At 32.9% G+C, this 27984-nt stretch overlaps 3 protein-coding genes across 4 annotated transcripts; 1 reads left to right on the plus strand and 2 right to left on the minus strand.

Annotated features, from left to right (window-relative positions):
* Positions 1 to 2249: 2249 nt before the first annotated feature.
* LOC125061629 (4-hydroxybenzoate polyprenyltransferase, mitochondrial) lies at positions 2250 to 6386 on the minus strand. Its single transcript, XM_047667144.1, has 7 exons — positions 6365 to 6386; positions 5693 to 6017; positions 5183 to 5358; positions 4705 to 4852; positions 3865 to 4058; positions 3184 to 3372; positions 2250 to 2625 (listed from the first exon to the last, which is right to left on the minus strand). Exons 2-7 carry the CDS (start codon positions 6009 to 6011, stop codon positions 2443 to 2445), a joined length of 1209 nt encoding a protein of 402 aa, XP_047523100.1. The 5' UTR covers positions 6012 to 6017; positions 6365 to 6386; the 3' UTR covers positions 2250 to 2442.
* LOC125061627 (zinc finger protein 91-like) lies at positions 6017 to 27934 on the plus strand. Of its 2 annotated transcripts, none has more exons than XM_047667141.1 (16): positions 6017 to 6260; positions 6337 to 7114; positions 7303 to 7488; positions 7757 to 7976; positions 8709 to 8792; positions 14639 to 14762; positions 15255 to 15381; positions 16615 to 16770; positions 18130 to 18290; positions 18944 to 19082; positions 19531 to 19631; positions 20696 to 20784; positions 21208 to 21321; positions 21530 to 21688; positions 22158 to 22267; positions 26838 to 27934. In XM_047667141.1, the coding sequence occupies exons 3-16, from the start codon at positions 7426 to 7428 to the stop codon at positions 27888 to 27890; spliced, it is 2700 nt and encodes an 899-aa protein (XP_047523097.1). In that variant the 5' UTR covers positions 6017 to 6260; positions 6337 to 7114; positions 7303 to 7425; the 3' UTR covers positions 27891 to 27934. The 2 variants fall into 2 exon arrangements, with proteins under 2 accessions (XP_047523097.1, XP_047523096.1); XM_047667140.1 differs by having other exon boundaries at positions 7411 to 7488.
* LOC125061632 lies at positions 8844 to 12437 on the minus strand. Its single transcript, XM_047667146.1, has 4 exons — positions 12322 to 12437; positions 11230 to 11755; positions 10412 to 10593; positions 8844 to 9554 (listed from the first exon to the last, which is right to left on the minus strand). The coding sequence occupies exons 2-4, from the start codon at positions 11743 to 11745 to the stop codon at positions 9461 to 9463; spliced, it is 792 nt and encodes a 263-aa protein (XP_047523102.1). The 5' UTR covers positions 11746 to 11755; positions 12322 to 12437; the 3' UTR covers positions 8844 to 9460.
* Positions 27935 to 27984: the final 50 nt, after the last annotated feature.

A 27984-nucleotide genomic window follows, 5' to 3' on the forward strand; every position in this document is an offset into this window, starting at 1 on the left:
AGTTTATTATTTGACACAACAATAGCTTTACAATGATTTCTATAGATAAATTATTACTAACCATATAAATAGTAAATTCAATTGACAGCTATGCTTTCTATGCAAAAATTAACATTTTTTTGGAGTTTATGGTCTAATATCTAGACCGTTAGGCCAATTAATAACTATAGAATGTAGATGTGGAAATGTTTCAAAATAACAGGCAATATTTAAACTGTACTCAGCATAAGTACCCTTACTTTAAAAATTGCAAATATTTAAAAAAGTACGTACTATTAACCTATAGTTTTGAACAACATCATAATCCCAATGTACTCTATTTACATTATTATTTACATATTTTTGGTAACGTTACTACAGTATCTATTTAAAATACAATATATTAAACTAAAATCATTGTAAATGGCAACACCGACATGTCGTAAGATTCTAGCGACTGACATATTAGGTCTAGACGCCAATCTGAAATGCACTATATTCTATAGCAATATATATATATCTTAAAAGATCAGCGTCCAACTTTTTTTTACTCGTACATGTACTCGAGTATTAAACTAAATACGTATCAAACTGAAAAGCCGGCAGCAGGCCAAGACCCAAGTTTTGGCGAAAAAAATTTGAAACATCCAAGGGCTCATTTACACAAGCGGCACGATGCCGGCGGCAGAACAACTGCACTCGTCGGCGGCTGCCGTCGGCATCGTACCGCTCGTGTAAATGCGCCCTAAGCTAATGGAGGTTAAAGACTAGCGTTATTTACGCGCGATTAAGCTCGTCTTTGAAAGCGCATGTAGGTATAACGTGCGTTTTGGCACACGGGTAACCCGTTCGAGCGTTAACGCGCTTCTAAGCTCGTATAAGTTCGCAGTTCAGGATGGAGTGTATAAAAGTGACCGGTTCTCTGTCTTGACGCGCGTACTGTAGCGTGTAAGCGAGTACGTTGAAACGACCGTATATGCGCAGAAAAATGCGCTAGTCTGAAACCGTCTAAACTAGGAATTAGCAAGTCAATTCAGTGTAATGCTAGTAATTGGGTTTGACGGACGTGTCATCACGGGATATTTAAAAAAATATATTAATAATTATCTCTAATAAGAAACACTCCATCTTCAGCAAAAGATGGTGAACATTTTAAGTTGTATTATTGTAGGCGCGAGGGTGCTAGTTTATACAGGCATACACAACTAACTTAGCTCACTCACATATTTCAGTTTTAACCGTCATAAGGTTATAACTATAATTGCAAATTGGATACAACCATTACTGTTGTTTTTTTTTAATGTTCCGGATTATATACAAATAAATAATATATATACCCAAATCACTTATATATTTTACCCTACTTACTATTAATATATTAGCGGACCAGTTGATTACATACTTTAGTTTAAATTTAAACGCGATTTAATCAGTATATAACCGTATACTGATAACGTAACGATACTACTATATAAAAAAATACAATATAATATCAAGTTCAAAATAATCTGATCCTTTATATAAAACTCACAGCCTCTGCAATTTTAACATATTTTAATAACTATGTTTTGCAATTTAACTGCTTATGTTACAGTCAACAGTTATTAGTTATCTAAATGGTCAACTGAGCTCACCGATATTCGATATCAACTGATCGATAGAAGTACATCCCTTTGTATCGATCTTCAGGCTAAGATTAAAAAACGAGACAGCAAAGTATGACTTCGGTAGAGCAATACGTTTTTGACAGACGGGAGAGTCACTTAACGCAAAGACAAGACTTTGATTTTTTGATTTTCACCTTAAGCATCTGAATCGAAGAGCCTTTGAGTGGCAAATTGATTGTTAGTTATAGCACGTATGTCTGATTTCTATTGCGTATTAAAAATTCCGTAGAATTGTGACAGTAAACATTTTTTGACATGTCAGAGATTACAAACCTTTTTGGCCGGGCACATTTTTCAATTTCAATACGAGTCTGAACATCTGACTCTATACTTAAATTTTTTGTTAGTCAATGTTACCATTTTATTAAGTGCGGTGCTCCACATTAAAAGTGGTTTAACGGCGAGTGATAGTTACGTTCCTTTTCATCACAAACAGTAAAAAACGTACAAGTAAAGATAACATTAGAATAAAATAAAGTTAATATTATATTAATTTTGTTCGTGATATTGAAATATTTATTATTTTTGTATGAAGTCACTTGAATAAGTAAATATTACCCTTTTGTAGGTAAAACATAAAAAATACGTAGCATTTAATTTTATTTACCCTCAAAAGGGTTAAATTTGTGCCTTTTTCGGCGGAGAACTTTTTTAGTAGCAACACTAATGAAATGTCAGAATTCTACGGAATAAAAAATCAGTGAATAAAAATATTACCCGCCACACGTTGACAGTTGACGGTCAAAAACAATTGACAAACGCAATAAGCAATAGCCCTACATTACGTTATTTCCTATTAACCAAATAAGCAGCTTTTAGTCGCTTCCAAATTCTCCTTGCCTTTAAACTTTTCGCGATTCTCCATATATTTATTATAACCGCCACCTAAAATACCCATTAATATTATCAAACCCACTACGGCGTTGGACTTGAACTTTTTTGCACAATCCGCTGGGTTTTCGGTGTCGAGAGTGTAAATCTAAAAATAATAAATATTGGCAGAATTAGAATCACATACATATCACTCCTAAACACACGTTTACGGGTTTCAATAACGTTTATGTACGTCACTAAAAATAAAAACGTGTGTGAGTTAAAGTTATACTTCTTTGGCGAAATAATTTTCTTTGAACAATTTAGAGGGACGTTTCCCTCTTCGAATTGCATTTTTCTTGTCCATTTTAATGGTCACTTCCAATCGAAACGGTATAATATGTACTAATCATGATATTTTACAATAAACTATAAATATAAAATGTTTTAATTACATTGGAACGGGTTTTCTCGTATAGAAATCATTAATCTCATCAAACTCTACGCCATGACAGACAGTGCACCGTCGATAAAACAGAGCGAGCGCCAACTAGCGGCCCAGACTGTTTTACCGACGTTGGCACAGATATTCAAGGTGTCGGTTTTTTGTGACTGTGTGTCGCATCGTAAAAATTTACTCTCATCATTCTTCCCTAACGCGCCAAAAGAAGTATAACTTCAAAGAAAAAGAGAAAGATCTATGTTAATAATTTTCGATACTCACTTGTCGGCCAGCATGGGCCGCGAACGCAACCAGTCCAGCATAGTACAACACATTGAGGTCTGCCGCGTAACCGGCGAGAGAAAAGCCAGCCAAAGATATGGATAACGCGGCCGTTAACGCCGGCTTTGTGTGTTCGCCAAACGTTAGAGCTGTTGACTTAACACCGATACGAGAATCGTCGACTTTGTCCTGAAAATAATAAAGAAATAAATAAAAAAACTTTAGAGGTGTCAAGGGACACCCGGATGGAACGAAATTCCTTTCGATTAATTTATATGTTAATTGGTATCATAACGGTATGATAGATTTTCTCGACACCAATCTTACGACGAAAAAAAAAACCCAACATCACGAGGTGTTCTCAGGCGGTCACCCATCCAAGTACTGACCTCGCCCGACGTTGCTTAACTTCGGTGATCGGACGAGAACCGGTGTATTACAATAGCAAATAGCAAAAAAGTGTCGTTCAACAACAACAACTTTTCGTAAGAATATTTTCCGTCTAGCCTCCTTTCACAACGCGCGATAAGGAACTTCGTTCCAATAAAGAGTCCAACAAAATTAAAATCATAATATTTACTATTTCCATATTATTTCATGTAATTGAAAACTTTTTACTAGCTTTAATACAAATTACAATACCCAAGATACTTTTTTTTAACTTATAGGTAAAAAACTCACCTGATGTGCATATATTGTGTCGTATAAAACAGTCCATGCCATTGCAGCTATATACAGTGGTACACAGACGGATGGTTCCAAGTGTCCTTGTAGTACTGAATAACCCAGTAATGCTCCCCAATTGAATGTGGCTCCGAGGTAGACTTGAGGGTAGTTGGTGAACCTCTTTGCGAGTGGGTAGGTTATTACAAAGACTAAAATAAAGCAATGATATAGAAATATTAGAACAAGCTTTGCTTTGACTTTTTCTAACACAATGATTATTGTTATATTCTAACCAATAACAAATTATAGCCCTAAGCGTCATGAATCAAAAACTTTTAATCCACATAAATGAAATAAGTTCATTAAATGTAATTTTGTTAATTTTTTCAAGTGTCTAATTAAGTTTATAAAATACTAGCTGGCCTGGCGAACATCGTACCGCCTAACAGTCGATTCTTTATTTGTTTAAAATACTTATTCTGCTATTCGGGACACCGGTCTAGCTAGTAAGATAAAAAGAGAGGTTGATAAGACAACAAATACATTATGTCAAAAAATAAAAATAAACCTTCCCGGAACCCCTCCACTAACACTTGAACTTTATGCTATGGTATTAAAGTTCAAATTGACTTTTAAGTATTATTACGAATATTTTGTATGGGAATATAGAAAAGTGTTGTTTTTAGACTTTTTCACTCAATTTTTTTTAATTTTTCTCCGTAAGAACCATCCTCGTACTTCAAGGAATATTATTAAAAAAAATTAGACAAATCGGTCAAGCCGTTTTCATGTTATGTCGTGACAACGGAAAACGGGTTTCATTTTTATATATATAGATTAGTAAATTTAACTTACACATACTACTAGCTCCTAACACGACACTATAGCAGTTAAATTGTAGTAATATTCCAAGACCCAGGCTTAATTGTAAGGCAAGGAAAGCAATTGCTTGCTTCTCGCTTATTAATCCTGCCACGAGAGGGCGGTTAGCTGTCCTTTCTACCTGGAACAAAATATTACCTATATGACTAGTACATGCCCATGGTTTTAGTTCTTTAATCTTACAACTTTAAGAATTTTGGCGTTGGTGTAGCCTTAAGCACCCAAAATCTAATTGAATTAAAAATCTAAACTAAATTACAATATAATTAAAATCCAAGTGCTATTTAAACATAAATTTCAAAGCATAATGACATAAAAGTTTCACACTTTTAATGATTAAAATATTACATTTTGTTGCAGAAAATTTATTATTTTGCAAATACACTTCCACTAAAATATAATATTTTATAAAGATTTATTAAAAAATAAACCAATTCTTTAAACAATTTACCTGTTTATCAATATCTCGATCCCATAGATCATTAATTGTACACCCAGCTCCCCTCATGAGACCTGCACCAGCTAAGAACAAACCCGCAGTGTGTAAGCTAGTGTAAAGATCTACATTACCGGGAATTGAGGCCAACGCTATTGACCATGTGCTTGGAAAGTAAAGGAGGTAGACACCTGAAAAATTGTATTTTATATTGTATTTAGACAAACTTCAGTTTTAGAGTGGGAAAATATTTTATTGCCCAAAAACCTGTATATAAATTAACACAAGTTATTGTATAATTTGTAAAGATATAAATTATAATTTACTTGCCAAATATAAAATTAATATTGAAACTAATTCCTGTTCTAATATAATTCAATTTTTTATGTATTAAGTATTATTTTATTAACTTCCTAAATCAAAACGTTAGAAGGCACAGGCTAGTTACCTCATTGCTTAAAACATATACATAAACATTTCTGCACTTCATTCTTGTAATAATAGTAGAAATAAGACATAAATTACCTATAGGTTTATCCCATCTTGCCAATTTTATATATGGATCAACTTTGTCTCTCCAGAAAAATCTATAATCCTTCTCCTTTTTATCTTCTTTAATTTTGTTTAAGACTATCTTGGGTGCAGTTGTCTCTATAATAACTTTTTGTCTATGATGGTCACTTTGTGTTGAGTGTACTCTATAAAATACTGTTTGTCTTTGGTAACTTGTCCCACACATACACATTTTAGGTAGATTTGAGAATTGTCTTAAAATATGCCTGTTCAATTGGACTAGTGAGTTTCTGTTTATATTTGTACAGTGACGTAGGCTTGTGGTTAGCATTTTGTCCTAAAAAATGTAAATAAAAGTTAAATAATGAATTAGTGTATAATATACTTATGTATGGACCAGGCTGCACTTAGACTGAAGTGCCAACTGCCACCCAAGGGCACTGGCCACCAGTGCCCGGACTTTGTTTTTAAGGTCCCTAAAAGAGGTGTATGTCTAAAAAGGACACAATGAAACTACTGCATTACACTTTTTAAAATTAAAATAAATAATTATATCAAATAAATGTAGCAAATTCGAATAGTAATTATTTTTTATTTTATTATTGTATTACATGTAAATCATCTCTTATTAAACTCATGTTAAAATAAATTTCCAGATGGACAGATAAACACTGTGTATCTCACCAGGCACAAGGAACATATTAGGAGAGGATTTAAGAGGAAAGTTACGCAAATATTATTATTATTATGACATATTTATAACCTAAGATATTCTTATACGAACAATATACATAAGACTGATTTTTACAAGTCTAAGTGTTGAGACTCACCTTGGACTTGCAGTCAAGGTCCAGAAAGAATAGGAAATTAATTACTTCTTACACTGGTTTTAATAGCAAGGTTATAAGCTTAGATAAAAAAGTTAAGGTATTAATACAGTCACGGTTCCTACATTTTCACGACCATTAATCTAATAATGGTTTTGATTAACTACTTTTTTATTACATAATCGTGTCAATGATATGATAATTATAAATATTTAATTTCTATATAGCAATAAAATTGAATGAACCGCGTTATGACATAATCACATAACATCACATGGATATTATTATTATCATAATTGCCATTGGGAGTTGAGATAGTTGACAGCTGTCAAGTGCACTAGAAGCGGCATGCTTGATAACCGTAGTCACTGACACAAACATATTCGACATTTTCACAGAATGTCAAATTACCTATCGAGTAGACCGAACAAAACTAGTCTGTGCTCAATGCGAAAAATAAAAAATGCTATAATGAAAACTATAAAATAATAATAAATATTTATTTGCAATATATTCATATTCATTATTAATTTCAAATAAACTAAATTATTTGTGGCATTGGAATCAGGTTTAAAAATGAAGTAAATTTATTTATATATAAGCTAAGGTAAATTATTTTTTTAAAAACTTTCAACATATTATTTAAGTTTATATCCTATATTTTGTCAATAAAATTAGGGAAGGCATTTTATAGTAATCCTACAAAGTTCGACGTTCCTCTTAAAATATTTTTTTTAAACTTTTAATTAGGTAAATATTGCAAATAACTTATGCTTATATAGTTTTTTTTAATAGTGCTCATGATTCAAATAAAAAATATATTGTTGTTGGATGATGGATCCCCTTTGACAATCAGGGAAAAGTCTATTCATTATTGCTATGCCAGAGATTTTTCTTTTTCAGACATGATACTAAAAAATGCCTAAAGTGAAAAAGAAATCTGCAAAATCAAGGACTCATAAGTGCCCAAAATGTGAAAAGGTATGCTAGAACTAGACAAGTCATTTTAATAGGTTTTTCAAATTGAGGCTAACTTACATAAAATAAGTTTTGGCTTGGTTGGTTTAGTAAGGAAATAAAATTTAAGACAAGTGAACGGCACATAGTAGTTTCATATAAATATTTTTGGAGTTTCTTAATTAATTATTTGAATTCATAACAATTATGAATTCAAACACGCACACACATTAGTGATTGCATTTCAAGATAAATAATGTACTAATTAATATAGATACCTATTTGATTTCAGAAATTTTCGGATAGTTCAGGTCTAAACCGTCATCTTGAATTACATGTAGAGGATCGTCTTCATGGATGTACTGTATGCAAAGCTACTTTTAAAACAAAGAGGTACCTCAGCAGGCACAGAAAGCGTGTTCATAGTGAGCCTGAAGAACATGAATGCAAGGATTGTGGCAAAAAGTTTCATTTTAAAAGCTCACTTAATCAGCATAGGCTGGTGCACACTGGTAAGTATATTTTTCCATATCATTCATTAGAATTTTAATGTCTCTAGGGTATATTAATTAAAATATCTGCTTCAATAAATTCAGTAACTTATATATACTCCAATAAGCATATTTATTTACTAAATCATAAACATACAAGATATATTACATATATTTTCTCTTACTATGTTTGTATAGAAGTAAGGGGGCGTCCATAAATTACGTGAGGTGTTTAAGGGGGGGAGGGGGTCGAGACAAATCTCATTTAATCTTACGTTGGAGAGAGGGGGGGTCTCGGCAAATATCACGCAATTTTTTTTCTAATTAAAAAAAAATTTGGAAAACGGTTGACCCTAAAGGCCATCTCTGCAACTTCCCGCTAACTCCATACCTAAACGCTCAACATTTCACTTATTTTGTTTTAGTTGTAAATAAAGCACGAAGCAATTTTGTTTTTCTTTTTACAATAACATTCCAACGCGTTTACGTAAGAAACCTACATTTTGAAAAATCTCACGTGAGATTGGGGGATAGGGGAGGGGGTTGAATAAAATCTCACGACATCTCACCAGGGGGGGAGGGAGGTACAGAAAATTAAAAAAAACACCTCACGTAATTTATGGACGCCCCCTAATTAATAAACTGCTATGTAGTAATCATGAACTATTTAGTATGATTATCATATTTAATGCAACTATGGAAAACACTTATGTCAAAAATTAAAGTGTAAACTAACTAAACATAATGTTTTAGATGAGCGGCCGCACAAGTGCAAATGGTGCAATAAAGGCTTCAACTCCACATACAGCTTGTCTAGTCATATCCTAATACATGAGAGTAAGTAATTTTTTTATATTTGTTTGTCCGCTTGTGACTATACACCTCACTGTACCTCTCCTACTCCCTGTACCTCTCCTACTCTCTGTACCTCTCCTACTATCTGTACCTCTTCACAGTTTGTCTTATTAGGATGTGGTACCAAGTGGCAATAAAAGTCCCAAGGTCTTAAACTAAAAATTATAAAAAAACAATTTTGTATTTATTTTTAATGTAACAAAATTGTAGTGATGTTATTAAAGTCTTTGCATGAATTTTGTATAGTGACTGGCATTTCACTGGTGGATCAGCACAACATGGCGTTGTGTGACCAGTCATTTAATTCCGGAAACTGGAGTGCGAGGTTTCCATTTAATTTTTGTAATTTAATACAAATAAAGAGTAGACCGCATCTCTCTCCTTCTGGTTTCTTTTTTCTATGCCATAGTCATTTTGTATGACGATTTGATATTTTAAAAGGGTACCGAGAGTTTTTTTACGCCGGCTTTTTCTCTCGACCTACACCCTCTGTCTTCTTTGCCGATGAGTAGGGATGTCTACCAATACAAATTTAATGACGCCATACCTGTATCTTTATCTTATATTTCATAATAAACATCTTTTTTTAACACTTGCTAGATAGCAGTACGTAGCGCATTTTCTTAATTTTTAGGTTAAAAAAAACTTTATTATAATATAACAATTCTATCTAAATATTTTAAGAGTGACTGGTCATCTAGACACTTAGCTGGCTCCACACACTGTCCCGAATTTTCCACGTAACTGTAAAAATAGGTATATCTGTAATGTCTTAAGCACGTACGTACATTTATTAATTATCTGTGCTTTAATTTTCCTAATCTACATACTAATTATAACTTAACTTCCTAATTATATAAAATTCATCTTTGAATCGACACCCATACCATACTTATCACTTAACAGCTAATATAGAGGATAGTGTACTGTTCCTGCTAACGAAAGGGCGAGTGGAGGGAGATCGAGAAGTTAATACCCTACCTACCTAAGTATATACCCGTAGCGATCGGAATGACGTCATCTTTGTAGCCGTAGGCTGTACATTACGTAGAAGTACCTCATTGTAATTTCCTTATATTAATAAATAATAGTTTAAAAAAAACTAAAAAACACGCTTTTAAAGCACATCAAACTAAAAAGTGAAAAATAATTCCTAATTTAGGCTGAAAATGGTAATGAACAAAAAATACTGGTATTATTGTGAAAAAGTGTGGGGCGCTCTGTGCCATATTTTTCGTCTATCGAGCAACCAATAAATTTTATTTTAGTTTTTTTAAACTATTTTTTATTTTTTAGTTAAATTTTTTTCATTTTTTTTTTCGGATTATTGCATTGTCATCGATCTTTGACAGGTGCGCAAAGTTTGAATTACATCTGTCCGTTAAAAGTGGGTCAAAATCGATTCCGAAGGAGTCGGTTACATACATACATACACAGGTGAAGCTAATATAAAGCGTGTAAAAACAGTGCGTCTCGCCCTTCCCATGGAATGTTTTACCAAGTTTGGTAAAAGCCGGCTCTAGAGATAAGTTCAGTAGAATAATGAACACAAGGTATATATTTTTGTTGCTTATCTTTCGACTGAGTGGTCCAAGACTTACCCTTGTTTACAAAAGCATCCCGGTACACTGATAGTCATACAGTTTTGTGGACGTAAAGTTATGACGTAATTGTTAGCGTGGTTTTTTATATGCACAGTTTTTCTTAGGTATTTTAAAAGTTTTCCCACATCGTAAAAGCGTTTGTGTGCGTCTGAGCTGTATAATAATTTATTAAGCATTACCTAGAAAATAATTTATATATTTACTGTAGGTACATACAAGTAACTAAAAACTAAAAAGTAGAAACTCGAAGAAATTATTTAAATAAAAAATGGTTGATACGCTATGCCCACAATATGCTATGAGGCAGACATATTTCTGGATATTTTACTATTGAGCCTAGTGGCTTCAGCGTGCGACTCTCGTCCCTGAGGTGGTCGGTTCGATCCTCGGCTGTGCACCAAAATTCTGTCTATTTAACATTCGCTTGAACGGTGAACCGGCTATTCTCGAACTATAAATATAACCCAAAAAGTCGACGGCGTGTGTAACACAGGAGGCTGATCACTTACTTGCCTATTAGATTGACAAATGATCGTAAAACGGATACAGAAATCTGAGGCCCAGACCGAAAAAGGTTGTAGCGCCACTGATTTCTTTTTAATCTACCACTATTACTATTTGAAAGTTTTGTAATTTCAAAATTCATTAATAAACATTAAATCTGAATAAATATATTAAAATACTTAATATAGTCTATTGTTTATGCTACTCGCTACACATTTAAATAACTTCCTATAAACGCGTATTTTCTACATTATTTACATAACATGACGCTTCGTAACCGTCGCCCATAAAGTGCTTAGTTAAAATCATACCCCGGTCATCTCTTGAGTGAATTGGAATGACGAAGATACATATTTGTTTAGAATATTTGTCATAATGTTAACAAAGGTATTGTCTAAATTAAATCGTCTCGAAACACTGGAGTTATTGTACTCGGCTCTCAAAGCTGTCATATTCCTATCCGCCATTTCGAGTAACGACGCCATCTTGTCTACAAAATTTCTAATTTCGTCAACTTTGTAATAATCTTTGGGATTATGTTGTAATCCTTTATTTTTAATGTAATTTTCTTTAATATCCTTTTTTAATTGTTTCGATTTGTTAATTTTATCTATATCAAAGTCTTTGTTATAATAAATTTCCCTTTTCTGTTTATCAATTTTATAAGAATTTTTATAGTATCCATTCTGTTTGCGAAAGTTAAATTTGTGCGAATTGGATTCCTCGATTTTTGTTTGTTTACTTCTCGCTATATTGTAAACAACATCATTAATATCGCTTAACGGCTCTATACTCAAATCTTGGAACATTGTTTTCTTGTAATCCATTATTTTAAGCCTGGAATAAAATATTAATTATATCGAGTCGTATAACAACGCCACTATGTGTTAATTCATCAAAAAGGAAGGATTTTTAACTTCCTGAGTATAATAGGATAAAATAAGCTTTAATTATAAAAAGAAGAAAAAAACTACAACTGTCTTAGTTCCAGTATGACTAATCTGTGTTCATGTCTCCTAAAATGTTGAGCAGTGGTATTGGCCTAGTGTTTAAGAGTGAACTCTTAACCCTGAGGTCGTGCGTTCGAATTACGACAGTGCACCAATGGGGTTTTCGTTATATGCGCGCAAAAAACGCCTAGAACTCATCTAATTAAAAAAAAAATATGCTTGACGTGTAAAAGTGTTTGTACAAACCTACTTACAGAAAATAAATCATTTATCATTTACGTCGAAGGCAAACATCGTGAAACCTTGTCTTAAAAGTATACTAAAAAATCTTCAATATGTCAGGCATAGAAGGCTGATCACCTACTTGTCTATAAAAATAACCAATGGTTAAATAAACGGATGGTATCAGTGGTCCAAACCCATATAGGTAACTCCACTGGATTATTGAAATACCTCTGTACAGCGTTCACAACAGTAGCACATAACACAGGACAGGCGTAACCGAACGGTGTCCATGGTGAGGCGTTGCTGTCCTCGCAAAATACTCTTGCTTCTGAAATTGAATGAAATTTTGATTTGATTGTTTTATATGATTTTTCCTTTATCAGCGTTAAGTATAACACAAATGTAAAGAAATAAATAATATATCCCACTAGAATTCCTCTCATCAACACCGCCTGCAAAGATCTCAGTTTTGTATTGAGCAGCCCGACATACAACGACTAATTTTTAAGCCTTGAATTGTTTATTATATCGCGGAATATGGTTAAAAGGAGTTTTAAGAATGTCTATTGTGCTAAATCACCTCCATCATCAGCACACCCCACATACCCTCACTGTCACACCATCACACAGCACAACGGAATTAGGTATAACTTAGTTAAAATTGAATAATTTTTTCCTTCTGTTTGATCCTCTTTGTAAATATGTTGTATTTCATATTTGGTTATATCTTTGGTATAATTGTTTTTTGTTATATTTAATTTATGTTAGCTGTAGGATTATTAAATAAATAAATGGATTAAACGTTCGTTAGCTATTCGTGACAATGAAATGAATTAAATAATCGCTTTGATTACGTAGATAGTGTAGTTGAACCAAGTTTTTTAGTTGAAGAGGCAAGTTCGCTGTACTTTTCAGCAATAGTTTCCAATGTCTTCTACGACGTTTGAACACTTTTTTTTCTATTTACCTACAGAGTCTATCACTAGAAATATAAAATACACACCACAAAAAAACGAACTTAAAATGTATATAACTACAATTATAGCCATTGTTCATATGTTACTGGTTTAATGATAGCTGTAATAATTTTATGCGAAAATGCATTGTCTGTTTGTGTCCATTTTAATTACGCTTTCAGGTATATATTGTATAATAATGAATTAAAATTGATAGATTTATCGCAGTGCTGAACATTTTGGTACAGATTTCCCCCAACAACAACAACGCAACAAAATTACGTTTTGTTTGCTCTTAACATACTTAGTTGGCGGGGAGCGGACAAGGCTCAGTTTCCCGTCCAGAGCGAGTATTGGTGGCGCAGTGGGGTTTTTGTGGTTATGCACAGATCGCGAGTCCCACATAACCCTCCGCCCCAAACAATGGACTGCGGCTCCTGTCAAGAATCTTGTAAACTAGCGGATGAGAGTTTCTTGCCAGTACTTTTCGTTGTACGGCCTCCATTTGGGAACTGGCAGTTAATGTAACTAAGTTTAATTAATAATAATAAATCGTTTATTTGCTAAGAAAGTGGTACATTCAGATTGATTAATTATTAAAGAAACCGTACCACCGGCCATATAAAAATAGGCATGCAAATAATTTCATCATTATTAGTTATTTATAATTTTTAAAATTTATGATATAAATATTCCCGCAAACTATAAATGCACTTGCATTTAAAAATTAAAAAAAAAACATGTATTTTACATGAGTAAAAAAAATATTAAAAACAATGACTCATTCCGAAATAGGTTATATTTTTGCGACCGTATTCGGTTCTGATTTTAGGTAGATGTACGAGTATATGTTTAGTGTTATGCCGGCTACGTGAGAAATGAATAAACGTTAGTTTGAATTTGATCTAGTTATATACACTGCGGTTATTTAGTTATTTTGATTATAAAAGGAGGCAAAGGAAAGCAGTGTACGTTACTTATAGTGATTAAATTAAATTAGCCGGAACGAAAACATGCTATTTAGTCATTTTACTTCTCATAAAATGTAATTGTATTGATTGACGTCAATTGCGTCATAGATTAGGCTCTAGGGTCGAGTATTTTAATTTACCATAAACAACGTTGTGGTTTGTAAATTTCAATTAATGCTTATTCTACTAAAGGAAACGATCGTGGGAAACCATCATATAAAAATAGCCTGTATTACAGTACTACATAATCAGGATTACGTTAAGTCCATGTAATGTTTAACATTAGTAGAACCTCCGACGGCGTGAAAGCCTCCAAATTCTTCCACTTGTCTGTCATCTTCACCATTTTCCAATCGCTATTCCTTTTATTCCATCTTCCCAGGTTTCTCATCAGGTGGGCGTTCTCCCTTTTTTTACCATCTATCAAAGCATCATATCTTACACTTAAAAATTCTAAAAAGACCAGTGGGTAGATTTTATAATCGAGTAGTATTGATAATTTTTGTCAGGAATTTTACATAATATTGTAGGTAGTTTCAAAACTTGAGGCTAAGTCAATTAGGTGGCATATTATTTTTAAGCTTCGTTTATTATTTTCGGTTTTTTATTTATTTACAGATTCAAAGCCATTCAAGTGCACCTTCTGCGACTATGCGTGTCGTGATAGCTCGACATTAAGAAAACATAAAAAGAGACATATAGGCCAAGTACCTACTTATAACTGCAAGATATGTGAGAAAAAGTTAGTATATTTTTCTATAATCTGATTAATTGTACCTGTTGTAGTAAATATATGTACTAGTTATTATGTAATAGAAAACAACTAAGTATGTATATATGGGAAGAAGGCGAAAAAGGTGAATAGAAGAAAAAGAAACGACAGCAGGAAGCGAATCGAGAAAGATAGCCATGAAAAGAGATATTTGGAAAAATCTGGAAGAGGCCTTTAGCCGTGAAGTGGTTCCGATCTGATGCTGAAGTTAGATAGGATATTAGGATTAAAAGAAAAAAATACGACAAACTTAAGCTGTATATTCGACTTTTGTGAAGATTGGAAACTAAACGGGCTTTTATTATTAGACGAATATTTAAATGATCCTATTTGATTGATTTGCTCTAGTTCACTTCTTTTCTGACGTTCATAAGTGTACTTGTTTACCTATATGAATAAAGTTATTTTGACTTTGAGTTTAACTTTATGGAACGAGAGACTAATTTTAATAATTTATTTCAGATTCAGCCAAAAAAGACTTTTAGAATTTCACGTGGCCAAAGAACATTTAAATATTGACGTGAACGTATTACCCTGCGATAAATGCGGAAAGATGTTTAGGGATAAAGCTTCGCTGAAGTTGCATATTGTAAGTAATTTTGATAGGTTTATAGCATTGGCCTTCGTAGCATTTCGTGCCCATAGAGTATAGACTAATGTAATATAAACTCAACTGTTTTTGAACGCACTTTGATCCTTATGTTGTACATTGCTATAGACAATAGTGGCCAAGTGCGACTCGGAAGTATAGATTAGAGATTCTCTTTCACTTTTGGCCACCAAAATTACTGTTTATTCTTAAACGTGTGTACACAGTCTTCATAGGATTATTTTAAATACCATAAAAAGGATTTGGTTAATGAACAGTTTTATTAAATTTGTAAGAGAAACAATTTCTACATACATAATTAGCGTGTAACATTAAAACCTGTAAATAAGTTCAGCTTCGATGCGAAATTTTTTTCATTCATTTTTCATTTTAATTCCAACGTTCCTTCATTTTTTTATTTCTGTTTTACTTTTATCAAAATTTTCCCCGCTAATAAAAACAAAAGAGGCTTCCTAGAACCGCAAAACGTCAACATCTGTTAAAAACTCGATTTTCGAAATATTTCAATTTTCTTAGCGGGAAGTTAAAAAGAAGAATAATAAAAATATGAAAAAAATAAAATAATGAAACATAACATTTATTTTAATTCGTCCAGCAAAGCGGGCGCGAAACGGCTAGTATAATATATATACATATATTTTAAAAAAATTGCGTGCGTACAAAGTACACATGTCAGAAGTTAATAAACTTCTTTGGCAAACTAACTCTAAATCTAAAAATTTCCGAGACTTAGAGGGAGGGAAAAAGGAAGATATTATAGGAATTTCTTGAATTTAATTGTTATTAAAATATTAAGTATCGAAAATTAATACAAATAATTAATTTAATTTTTTATATTTATTTCTTCGATTATAAAAACACGTGACATTTTAATTTACAATTCGTCATTTGTAGATATCAATAAATTATATTGCAGAAAATATAAAATACTAATATTTCATCAATTTTCGTTACGAAATTTAATTTTTTTATAAAATTTCCATAAGGTAATTCGTCCTTCTCACTCTTTCCCTTTTCTTCGACAAAAATGCTGCATAACTTCGTGACATATCATTATATATATAAAAAAATTTACCCTCATGCGCCTAAAGAAGTTTAACTTCAAAAAGATCTTTCGTTGTATCTCTTCTGTTATCGGGACATGTGTAAACATCTATACGCTAGTCCCGTGCATTTGGACCTTTCTCTCGTTTTACTTAATAATTTTTGCAGCAAAAAATTCACAAACGACTCTACGCCGCGAAATGTCCCGTGTGCAGTGTTACGATAAGCTGCAAACAAAATATGGAAGCCCATCTGAGATCACACCTCGACGAACGACCGTTCTGTTGTACTTTTGAAGGCTGTGGGAAGGCTTTTAAGGACGCGGTGAGTTATTGTGATAATTAATTACACTAAATATCCAAGTTGGACTGTGAAATGTTTATTTAATTTATATATATCAGTATATTATATATATATGCACTAAATGAGGGTAATCCCAAAACCATACAGACCTATCTAGACTGTCCTAACACATAGGCCGTAATGTGCCGGCATAACATTATATGGACATTCGACAATATTCGAATGCTTTATCTGGATTATGTTTTAGTTGCACAAAGTATGAAATTGCCAGTCGAAGAGTATTTATGGGATGAACCCAATATTTACGTTTTCTTTTTCTTTCTTCTTCTAATGCCTCATTAATAGCTATCACTTCTATCGGATTCATTACGACTACACCGTATAAGCGCTGGCAGTCGACTGATAACCTGCCACTGAATATTCGGCGTCGGAATTTCCGTCAAGTGTGGTGCTGGCCATAGTGAATATGTAAATATTTACGGGATGTCTGCACCAAGAAATTGAAGGTAACAGACGGAGCCCTAAAGGGTAGGATCAAGGGTTCAAGGTGGTCGGATTGTCTCAAAGCTATATATAAATAATTAAGGGCTTGACGGAGTCTTCGCCACTTTGAGAGGAAGCGAGAAATAAATAAGACAGTGCGATATTCAAGTCTGATTTATTGTTATCAACAACATCTTAACTACTACTTAATACACCTAGTCAAACATATATAAAATAATTCTCGTGAGCTGGTGGTGTATCGCACACCTTCAGGTATTAAAATTTGGAGCCACGTGAGCCGTGTCAGCAGTTGGTCCATGTCCAATGTAACTTTACGTCGGTCCTCTTATTGAGAGAGTTGATTAGGAAAATGGCATTTTCTGAGTCGAGGGCAAAAGTCAAAAGTCACAACCATTTATTCATATAGGTAACACAATGTACACTTATGAACGTCAAAAAATATATAATATTAAATTCTTCTCATTTTACATTTACTGCCAGTTCTCAAATCAAGGGCGTAGAACGGAAGAGAAGAACTGGCAATAAACTCTCCGCCACTCTTTTTAATCGCCAAGTTTTTTGTTTTACACCATGTTTTTAAGGAGCTGCAACAATTACAAATAAATTAAAAACAAAGATTTGTCGTCTATCAGCAGGATGGCGAAATAGGAGCACGCACTTACATGCTCGTGGGAACAACACGCAAATAGTCGAAATAACTAACATCACCGCATACACGAATTCAAGTCCGACCATTCACCACAAGTAGCACCCGTTCACGAGTATGACGCATGGCCAGCCAACGGCAACTTAAAGTAGATCGCTTTTAAGCCGACTTATTTTGACATCTTTTATATTACGTTTATAATAAAAAAGCAATTATGTTTTGTATTTCAGAGGGCACTATATCTTCACGAATTCCTCCATTATCCGGAGCGCTATTTGAAATGTAAACTTTGTGATAAACGCTTCTCGCGTCAGTCAAGGTTGGACAGTCATAAAAAGCAGCATTTCCTCGTCAAGGAGAAATATGTTGTGTGTGACTATTGTAATGTCAGGTGAGTTTATTTAGTAGTTCATTAGTGGAGAATTTTCTAACAGTAATATTGTTAAGGGAGCGTTCAAGTATTACGTCACCCAATTTTAGAAGACTATTGACCCCCCCCCCCCCTGTAACGCGCTGTAACGTTTTTCTTTACCCAGGTATAGTAAAACGTTTCGTGATCACCTAGTGACTCTTTATATCTAAAAGTTACCATTATGTGGTGTAAAGTACTGGAGAGTCGGAAAATAATATTCCGTAGCGTAATTCAATCCCCTCCCCGCATCGTAATGTTTTAGTAACGTAAGCGTTTCTAATTTTTTGTTACATTCATGTAAAATAATAGCTAATAGCTTGTAACATATACTGTAGATATAGTATGTGTATGATGTGGTGGACTTTAATAAATTTGTAATACCTGAACACCCTGACCCAAAAAGTTTTTTACCATTGCAGACACGTCCTAAACGAAGTGACAGATTATGATACGGATTTTTACTAGATTTTTACCTGATGGTTCTTTGCAGCGGTAGAAATATCATATAGATAGCTATACTATATGCAGCTATAATACGAGTAGTTAGTTTTGTTCTTAAAAACGTTCATGTTTCTTTTGCACTTCTTTAGCGGGTGTAGACTGTTCTCTAAAGCTACCAATATTTTTTTCAGATTTTACTCAAAAAATTACCTCATAAATCACATAGCGAAACACTTATATAAAAATAAGTATATATGCGATATTTGCAATAAGGAGTTTTGTACAAAGCCAAGTCTCATTGGACATATTATTGCACATAATTCAGAAACGGTAAATTCATATTTTTTTAAATTCTGTTATTTAGAGACTTTTATATAAGTAATAGATGTACAGTAATCCCCCTCCCCCCCCCCATACCACAACAATTCAAAAACTAGAACAACGAATTTAGTAGTTATTTACTTTAATTTTATTACACAATTGAAGGTGCAAAAGTACAAAGCTAATTAAGGAATTGACTTATTATCGTTAACTCGAGAAATCTACGCGATATAGGTTCCCCTAGGAAGTACCGCGTTATATAGGGGTGATTATTCTACATAGTATATGTAAATTGTACCTGTTTCTTGATTATTTCTAGGTGTTCGGCCTTCTGTGCCTGACATACACATATGTATAGCGAAAATACATATAACAATAATTCTTTATTTTCTTCTTGTTGAATGTTTTAATAAAATAAATTCTATAATTTGTTAATCTTTTGAAATCCATTTTTTAGGATAAGCAGTGCAAACTGTGCAAGAAGTCCTTCAAAAAACATATCTACCTTAAAAGCCACTATTGGAATACACATTGTATTAAATATAAGATTACTAGAAAGTGAGTACAAATGACCTTACGAGGGATGACGCGATCTGGTTAAACTAAAATTGTTTGGACGAATCGTGGCAGTCGGACAAACAAATTATTCCTATCTAGGTTATAACTACTAACGCCCGAACCCAATAATCAATCCACAATCTCGGATTGAAAACACTCTGAGGTCATACCGTGACAGTCGATCGATCTATTATCTGCATCCCAATAACCAAACCCTACGAAGATAATCCATTATTGGCGACGGATAAAATGCTCTTTGTCGTTCATATTTGATAATCAATGTAAACCAAATTAAGTAAATAAAACCGTATAAATAACATTAAAACATACATGTGTATGTTTAAAACATAACAAACAGTTTTTTTAATTATTTTAAAAACTGTTGTAAGTGAAATCTGTTAAAATAATTAACTGTTGAAATCGAGCTTTCCTCAACTGTCATTTTCATACAAAGGTCTATCCACAGACACCGATACGACCACCCATGGATAGTTTGTATCGACAGATGGCTATTACAATCCGTCGATTGGTTATTGGCACACTTGTTACTACAATTGGATTAATATTAATTATCTTAGATGGTGGATTATAGTTATTGGTTTCGGCCGTAAGTTTTTAAGGCCGGCATCGCACTTGCGAGCCCTTTGGCAATGTGAGTGTCTATAAGCGGCGTTATCATTTAACATCACTTGAAATGAACTTAATATATAATTAAAGGAAAATTTCTACGAAAGACTAGGCGGTATGGTCGAAAGACTATAGCCTGCGCCATGGGCGAAAAAAAAATTAACATCACTTGCTCCTTTATATAAAAAATAACGATGTTAGTAAAAAAGTAACCTGGCTAACTCAAGAATGTGACCGCGAGTGAACGTTGCACATCTTACATTTCTGAAAAAATCGTCCTAATCATTAAATTTTAAAATATATAGCTTTTTATATTTAAAAAAATCATCAATCAAATAGATTGCAGTATAATGTTTAATTGGCTAATGAACAATTTAATAATTATTCCTTAAGTTTGAGTGTTTACTCTAATCAGTTTATTTAAATATTTATTTCAGAAATGTGAAAATAAAGAGGACTCAAATGGTTCCGGAAATAAAAACGGAAGCTGCTGAGAAATTTGTGATTAAGTCGGAACCCTTGAGTGGTAGTGTATTTCATTAAATATTAATTATTATTATTTTTTTTTGTATGTAATGTTACTACATAATTGTGTTTTAATACAAACTTATTTATAAAGCCCTTCGGTTTGGGAGCTTTCAAGTATTACGTCATGCATTTTTTGGAGATTATTGCCTCCCCCCCGTGTAAGGCGCCGTAACGTTTTTCTGTTTCGTTACCAGTGACTCTTTATACCTAAAAGTTACCATTATGTGGTGTAAATAACCTACTGGAAAGTCGAAAATAATATTAACAATAACTTGTTCTGTTCTTGAGATTAAATTTTTAATAAAACTTTTCATCTTATTATAGATTCTTTAGATGGTAGTTTGATTAACTTACAAATACGAATTTTAATGCGGTATTATGTAGGTGATTTTTATAAATATTAAATTGTTTAAATATTTAGATACAGACGAAGAGACGGAATACTCGAAGTCAGTTTTGGCTGAAGATTTAAAAGCTTCCGGCAATCAAATGAACATCTTCTACGACATTAAAACAATGGACAGGAATAAAATACGTAATTATTATTTCTACGTTTATAAAAAATATTTAATCATAATACCTTGAAATTTGAAAACAATATATGTATATAATTATTTGAGATACAAAATTCCTTGAGTTTGCAAGTCTTCTATAAGAATAAATGTTATTTATTAAAACCCCTATGTTTTGTGATTTTATTTTGATGCAACAATTCGTGTGTAAAATTAAATAAAAAATTTCAGATAAAATCAACGATCCAAGGATAAATAAAGAACTAAAAGAGACAGTTAAGATAAAGATCAAACGGTTATTGCAAAAAGTGCAGACATTGAAAGAGAGGTGCGATCTGGAGAGAGCGAGAAGGAGATATAACAAGCGAATGGAGAATTTATTAAAGAGGGGTAAGTTTTTTATATATGGCAATATATACTTATTCCTTATATTATAAATCGCTGAGGCAATTAAAGTTAATAGTAAGCATTGATCGTCTTTTTTTTGTATGGCAACATCGAAGCAGTCTTTCAAATAAAGCCAATAAGTGAAAATAATTCTAGTTTGAAATCTCAGTAACATGTGTATATGTTAACGTAAAATTGTAAAAACCGTTAGATTGTAATCTATCGGTTATCGGTATTCGGTAGATTGTACTACACTAACTTAGTTATCATTCAAACTTCTTTGGTCAATTACAGATTAATTTTACTTCCCAACAATTTCATATAACTACCGAATAATAATAAGTTAAATTGCAAGCAGTATGTTGAGTTGACAATCTTTCGACAATTTACAATCTCGCGAGATAGATTACAATCTAACGGTTTTTACAATTTTACGGTGACATATACATTTCAAATTTGTAAACGATTTTAGAAGAACCACAGACTGAATTAACAAAGACCGAAGTCGGAAAAATTACTTTTGAAAGAGATGAAAATGGAAAATTAAAATTCAACGTTCATCAGTGCTATGTTTGTTTTACTGTAAGTATTTTAAAATAAGGATTTTATAAATTTAAAACATTAATCAAATTTCGTCAAATATTTATTATTTATGGTTTTATCCAGAAACGTTTGCATAATTTTATTTATGAGAATATATCGCGGGCTTCAAGCCAGAGGGGCGTATAAAAAAAAATCGTTTTTTTTTTTTATTACGTCAATTATTTCTAAGTTTATCGATATACCACCTCTGTTTTTTTCATATTTGTAAGTTAATTACTTTAGAAGATATTAATAAAATACTTTTAGGCGTATAACTGAAGTCAGATATTATTTTCATGCCAGAAAGACGTACCGCGGTCGTAACCACTAATGACGAATTGTGTAACGGACCACAAAGTCGTACGTACATACGATTTCATACGATTATCGATTTTCATATGACCTACCAATATATTGTCGGGCCATATAGACGTATGTTCATACGACTTTCGAATTTGTTTTGATTACCAATAAAATGTCATGCCAAAAAGACGTATGCGTATACGACCTTGAATTCGCGCCGCGCTCTTTCCACCCGCGCAGTCGCAGTGTTCAATAGTCGGCCGTATACCATTGTCAGTATTTAGAACAAACAAGGATTACGAACTACTAGAATCATCGGTTCCATCAATAGAAAAACAACTTACACCGCTGTTTACACCAGTAGCATCCATACACTCAATAGGAAGCCCTAGCAATATAAAAACTTCTGAAAACCCACATAACGAGAATCTGTCAACTTTCATTGATGACAGCGATGACTCTGTAGCAGACCCTAATTACCAACCTGAAGACGAGGAAATTCAGTGCTCGCCAATGTCACCCATTACGTCCTCATCTTTAGTTCAAATTAAACAAACAGTCAGCATTACTAATCCACAAGAAATAGAAGAATCGCCCACACTTGAAAGTAACCTTGATGGAATGGAAAATTTAGGCTTTAACGGTGATGACTTTAATGTTCCAATATTATATTCCAATAAATCACCATTGTCAGTATTTAGGACAAACAAGGATTACGAACTACTAGAATCATCGGTTCCATCAATAGAAAAACAACTTACACCGCTGTTTACACCAGTAGCATCCATACACTCAATAGGAAGCCCTAGCATTATAGAAACTTCTGAAAACCCACATAACGAGAATCTGTCAACTTTCATTGATGACAGCGATGACTCTGTAGCAGACCCTAATTACCAACCTGATGACGAGGAAATTCAGTGCTCGCCAATGTCACCCATTACGTCCTCATCTTTAGTTCAAATTGAACAACCAGTCAGCATTACTAATCCACAAGAAATAGAAGAATCGCCCACACTTGAAAGTAACCTTGATCGTCAAAAAGTGAAAAGATGCAAAAGAAAAATACCGGAAAATTGGAAAAAAAACATTAGAAAAACGAAGAAAAATTGCGGTGAAACATACATATCAAGTCAAGGAAAAAATGTACCGGCAAAAAAGTGTGGCAATGAAAATTGTAAGTGTCAACGAGCTTGTCATACAAAAATTGATAATAGTACGAGAAAGAATATTCATTTGTCATTTTGGGGTTTGGGTAGTATTGAAAGACAAAGGGATTTTATAGTATCGAACGTGGTTTCAACTGAAGCAACAGGATCACGTGTGACAGACAAACTCGAGAAGGAAATTCACTTTGAATTACAGTTTCAAGATTAATTCGGAAACGGTAAATGTGTGTCAACCTTTTTTTCTTCGTACACTGGATATCAGTGACAAGATGGTCCGTACTGCTTTGAAGAAAGCGCGCCGAGGAGTGGGTAATATACCTTCCCCTGATAAAAGAGGTCATCACATACCTTGCAACAAATTTAGCGAAGACAACATAAAGTTTGCTAATGATCACATAGATTCATTTCCAAAAGTGCCTTCTCATTGGTGCCGTAAAGATACAAAAAAGATTTATTTGGAGACCATTCTTAATAAAGAAAAAATGTACGAATTATATAAGCAGCAATGTTTGGAGAACCATAAGAAACCCATTGGAAAAACTTCGTATAAAGAACTAATTTTAAATAAGAATATAGGTTTCCACAAACCAAGAAAGGACCAGTGTTGGTGTAACAAATATGAGCAATTAACTGAAGAAGAACAAAAGGCGAAACAAGAAGAATACGAAGAGCATGTTAACAGAAAATACTATGCACAGGAAGAAAAAACATCGGATAAAATTAAAGCAATAGAAGATAGTCGCTCGCATGTTTGTACTTTTGACTTTGAAGCAGTGCTATATTGTCCTTTGGTTTTAGGAAAACCTGTATTTTATAAACGGAAGTTAGGTAGCATGAATTTCACAATTCACAATGCAGCGACTAAACAAGGCTATTGTTATTTTTGGCCGGAATATGAAGGCAACCGTGGATCAAACGAAGTATCAACATGTCTCTATAATTACATCTCAAATCTCTCCAATGTCGATCACCTGATTTTATTTTCTGACTGCTGTCCAGGGCAGAATAGAAATTCTGTGCTTGTTGCTATGTTCAATTATATCATTACATCACCTGACAATGAGATTAGAGTCATTGACTATAAATTTCTTGAACACACCTACATGGAGTGCGACAACATGCACTCGACAATTGAACGAGCTTCTGAGTATGCCAAAATCTACATCCCTGATGACTGGCAAAATGTCATACGACTAGCTCGTAAAGACAATCCATATAATGTTCAAGTTATGGAACACACAGACTTTTTGGATTTCAAATCACTGCGAAGTACTATTATTCCAAATACAATGAAAGCCACTGATGGAACTGTTTTGCTAACGTAAGATGGTTACGATTTAATAAAAACATTCCCCATTCGTTGTTTTTTAAATATGATTACTGGGAAGAATTCAAAGAGGTAAAATTAAAGGAGAGAGTGACTAGATCGGAACATAATTCAAATCTTGCAAAACTGTACCCAGGACAAATTTTGTTAAAACAAGCAAAACATAAAGATCTGATGGAAATGTGTCGAGATCGGACGATAACCAAGAATCATAACTACTACTATGAAAAACTTCCTGTTCAGTCTGTATCAGGATCGTTGCCTCAGACTAGGCCTCGTCAAGATGATGACGAATTGGAATTATCTGCAACACGAGCCTCATATTTAAGACGTCGGTCAGGGAAAAAGAATTAATCAGTTCATTTGATAAGAACCTACATAGATGTTTGAACTTATTACTTTTGCTTGCTCAGTTGGATCTAAATAGATTAAGTCGTTTGCCTGTACCTGCTCTAAATTTAAATGAGATTGCATGCAACTAAATGGAAAGTACTTACTATTCATGTTTTTCATCTTTATAGATATTTTTATAGATGTATTTTTTTTGTTTGTTTATTTTGTTTCTATTTAGGTAAACATCTATTTTTTAATAGGTAACCAAGTTTAATACTATTCATGTTTTTCATCTTTATAGATATTTTTATAATTAGCAGTTTTTTTAGTTTGTTTATTTTGTTTCTATTCATATAACAACTTTTTTTCAACAGCTTTAAGATCTCTGCAATCGTGAATGCTGAATACGACCAAAGAAACAATAATTATCTTTGTAGTACTAGAGTGTACTTACATACCTATGCTAAGTTTTTCTTTTAAAAGTTTAATGGTTCCAAGTTCCTTTTTAAATAATAATAATTTTAAACTATTTTTGTGCCTTGTTTTATTTCACTGCCATCGAAATTAACCCTAAGAAGCCCTTACGTCTGTCTTGGAACAAAACTAATTTTATATTTTTGACAAGCCAGACGGACGTGTAATCTTCAAAAATGGTAGAAATACTGCATTTAATTATATAAAAAATATTTATTTATGATATTTCACGATACTTGAACTAAGTTCAGATGTTTTTTTAAATATTTCATTGCGTAAAAAGCTTTTGTATTTTACGTCCATCCGATAAAAGCGTTTTCTGAGAAAAGAAAACATACGGTTTGCCTACAACTGTCGAGCCAAATGGAAGTAAGTGCAATATTGCAAGTTTTTAAATACTTACAAAGAAAATAATCATTTCACGTTATTAAGAAAGTACTTTAGTAGACACATGTACATTTTCAGATAAAGAGATACATTGCAAAAAAACTTATTAAGTTTTTTTTGTCTCCTGAAAAGTAGGGGTATTGCTTATACGCCCCTCTGGCTTGAAGGCCACGATATCATTAAGGCTGAAAGGCACTTTTAGTAATTTGTATTAAAACCAATTTCGCCTCGATATTATATTAATACTAGCAGACGTTGTTTTGCTATGTATATTATTTCTAGAAAACATTTTTTAGTTTAATATAAATAACTATGTTATATAATAAAGAATAGGGGTTGATCGTAGAGGGATGAACATTAGGGGTTATATGTATTTTTGTATGCTGTATCAAAAAAAAAAATTAAAAAAAAAATGTCTAAAAAATATAAAAATTATCACTTATCAGACTTACTGAATATACATAAAAAGTTTCATAAGAATCGGTCGAGCCGTTTCGGAGGAGTATGGGAACGAACATTGTGACATGAGAATTTTATTTATATAGAGATAATAATATTTTTTATGATTTTATTGCAGCTATATAAAACCAAAGAAGAGCTGTTGGATCATTGCCAGCAACATTTCGACCTGTGCCACACTAACACGTTACGGAAGTGCCCTCTGTGTGACCACGTCTCGAGTCTGACGCTCAGCCGACATCTACTGAGAAAACACAAAATTAAAACCAAACTTTACACTGGCAACATTAAAAATGATGGCTCGCAATTTTATTACGACGTTAATGGCAAAGCTATTAATAAACTAGAAGTGATACCGAGTGTGAAACTATTGAACAGACAGGCTTATATCGATTTAGACAGAACAAATCGCGACAAAAAAGATAAAATTATCGCTAAAACAAAATTGGTTAAAAAAGGTACAGAGTGGATCGTTGAAAAGGAGAAATTGAATATCGAAAACTTTAAAATACCAAAGCTATGCGAAATCGATTCGTCGATGAATTTTGGGGACGATCATTGCGCGCGTATGAAGTCTTTAAGTGTTGCCACAAAACTAAATGGCGGCAAAATGTTATATCCCTGCGACCGATGCGAAAAAATTTGTCAGACCTTAAGCGCTTTAAAACTACATTATCGACGACACGATCCAAACGCCAAGCCGTTTAAGCCTAAAGTGTGGAAGCATAAATTAAAAAATAACGATAAAAATACGAATAACCGTAATAATATAGTCTGTGACGTGACAAAGAGATATGTCAAACCTAAACCGATAACAAACAAGCATAGATGCGACCCAGAACTAATAAAATTTTATGAAAGCAATATAACGGGTGACAATATCGAGTTCTGGCAGTTTCTTAAAATATACAATCGAATGACTAGAGAAAATATTAAAGATTTTTCTGATTTAAAAAATAGAACTGATTTCGGAATCCAACCAGTTTCAGATGTGACGAGTGGAACTGATAACTGTAATTACAAAATAACTAAAGATGTTGGTAAAAAGAAAAGGAAACCACAATTAAAAGTCCTACGACATATCTTAATAAGCAAGAAAGAGTATAAGAAAAGAAATGAAATTAAAGCAAGATTAAGACAGAGTCTTGTAGTTAAAAGTATAATAAGCTAATAATATATAAGATTAATATATGTTTTTTAAAGTTAATTTCTAGTTTTTTGAGTTTATAGTAAGCTGTTATAATTTTGGCATAATAACTACTACT

This window comes from Pieris napi, chromosome 23 (assembly GCF_905475465.1).
Source record: "Pieris napi chromosome 23, ilPieNapi1.2, whole genome shotgun sequence".
In the NCBI taxonomy this organism is placed as follows: domain Eukaryota; kingdom Metazoa; phylum Arthropoda; class Insecta; order Lepidoptera; family Pieridae; genus Pieris; species Pieris napi.

Bases quoted from the DNA above. Each gene is read 5' to 3' on its own strand.
- LOC125061629 (XM_047667144.1), bottom strand. From the start codon at position 6,011: ATGCTAACCACAAGCCTACGTCACTGTACAAATATAAACAGAAACTCA. The intron at 5,359-5,692 runs GTAATTTATGTC...ACAATTTTTCAG, and splicing joins AAGATGGGATAAACCTATAG to GTGTCTACCTCCTTTACTTT. The intron at 4,059-4,704 runs GTAAGTTAAATT...GCTTTATTTTAG, and splicing joins GTTAGGAGCTAGTAGTATGT to TCTTTGTAATAACCTACCCA.
- LOC125061627 (XM_047667141.1), top strand. From the start codon at position 7,426: ATGCCTAAAGTGAAAAAGAAATCTGCAAAATCAAGGACTCATAAGTGC. The intron at 16,771-18,129 runs GTGAGTTATTGT...TTTGTATTTCAG, and splicing joins GGAAGGCTTTTAAGGACGCG to AGGGCACTATATCTTCACGA. The intron at 20,785-21,207 runs GTAGTGTATTTC...TTAAATATTTAG, and splicing joins TAAGTCGGAACCCTTGAGTG to ATACAGACGAAGAGACGGAA.
- LOC125061632 (XM_047667146.1), bottom strand. From the start codon at position 11,745: ATGGATTACAAGAAAACAATGTTCCAAGATTTGAGTATAGAGCCGTTA. The intron at 10,594-11,229 runs GTATGATTTTAA...ATTATTTTCTAG, and splicing joins TCACTCAAGAGATGACCGGG to GTAATGCTTAATAAATTATT. The intron at 9,555-10,411 runs GTAAGTCTTGGA...CTATTTTTACAG, and splicing joins GGATGCTTTTGTAAACAAGG to TTACGTGGAAAATTCGGGAC.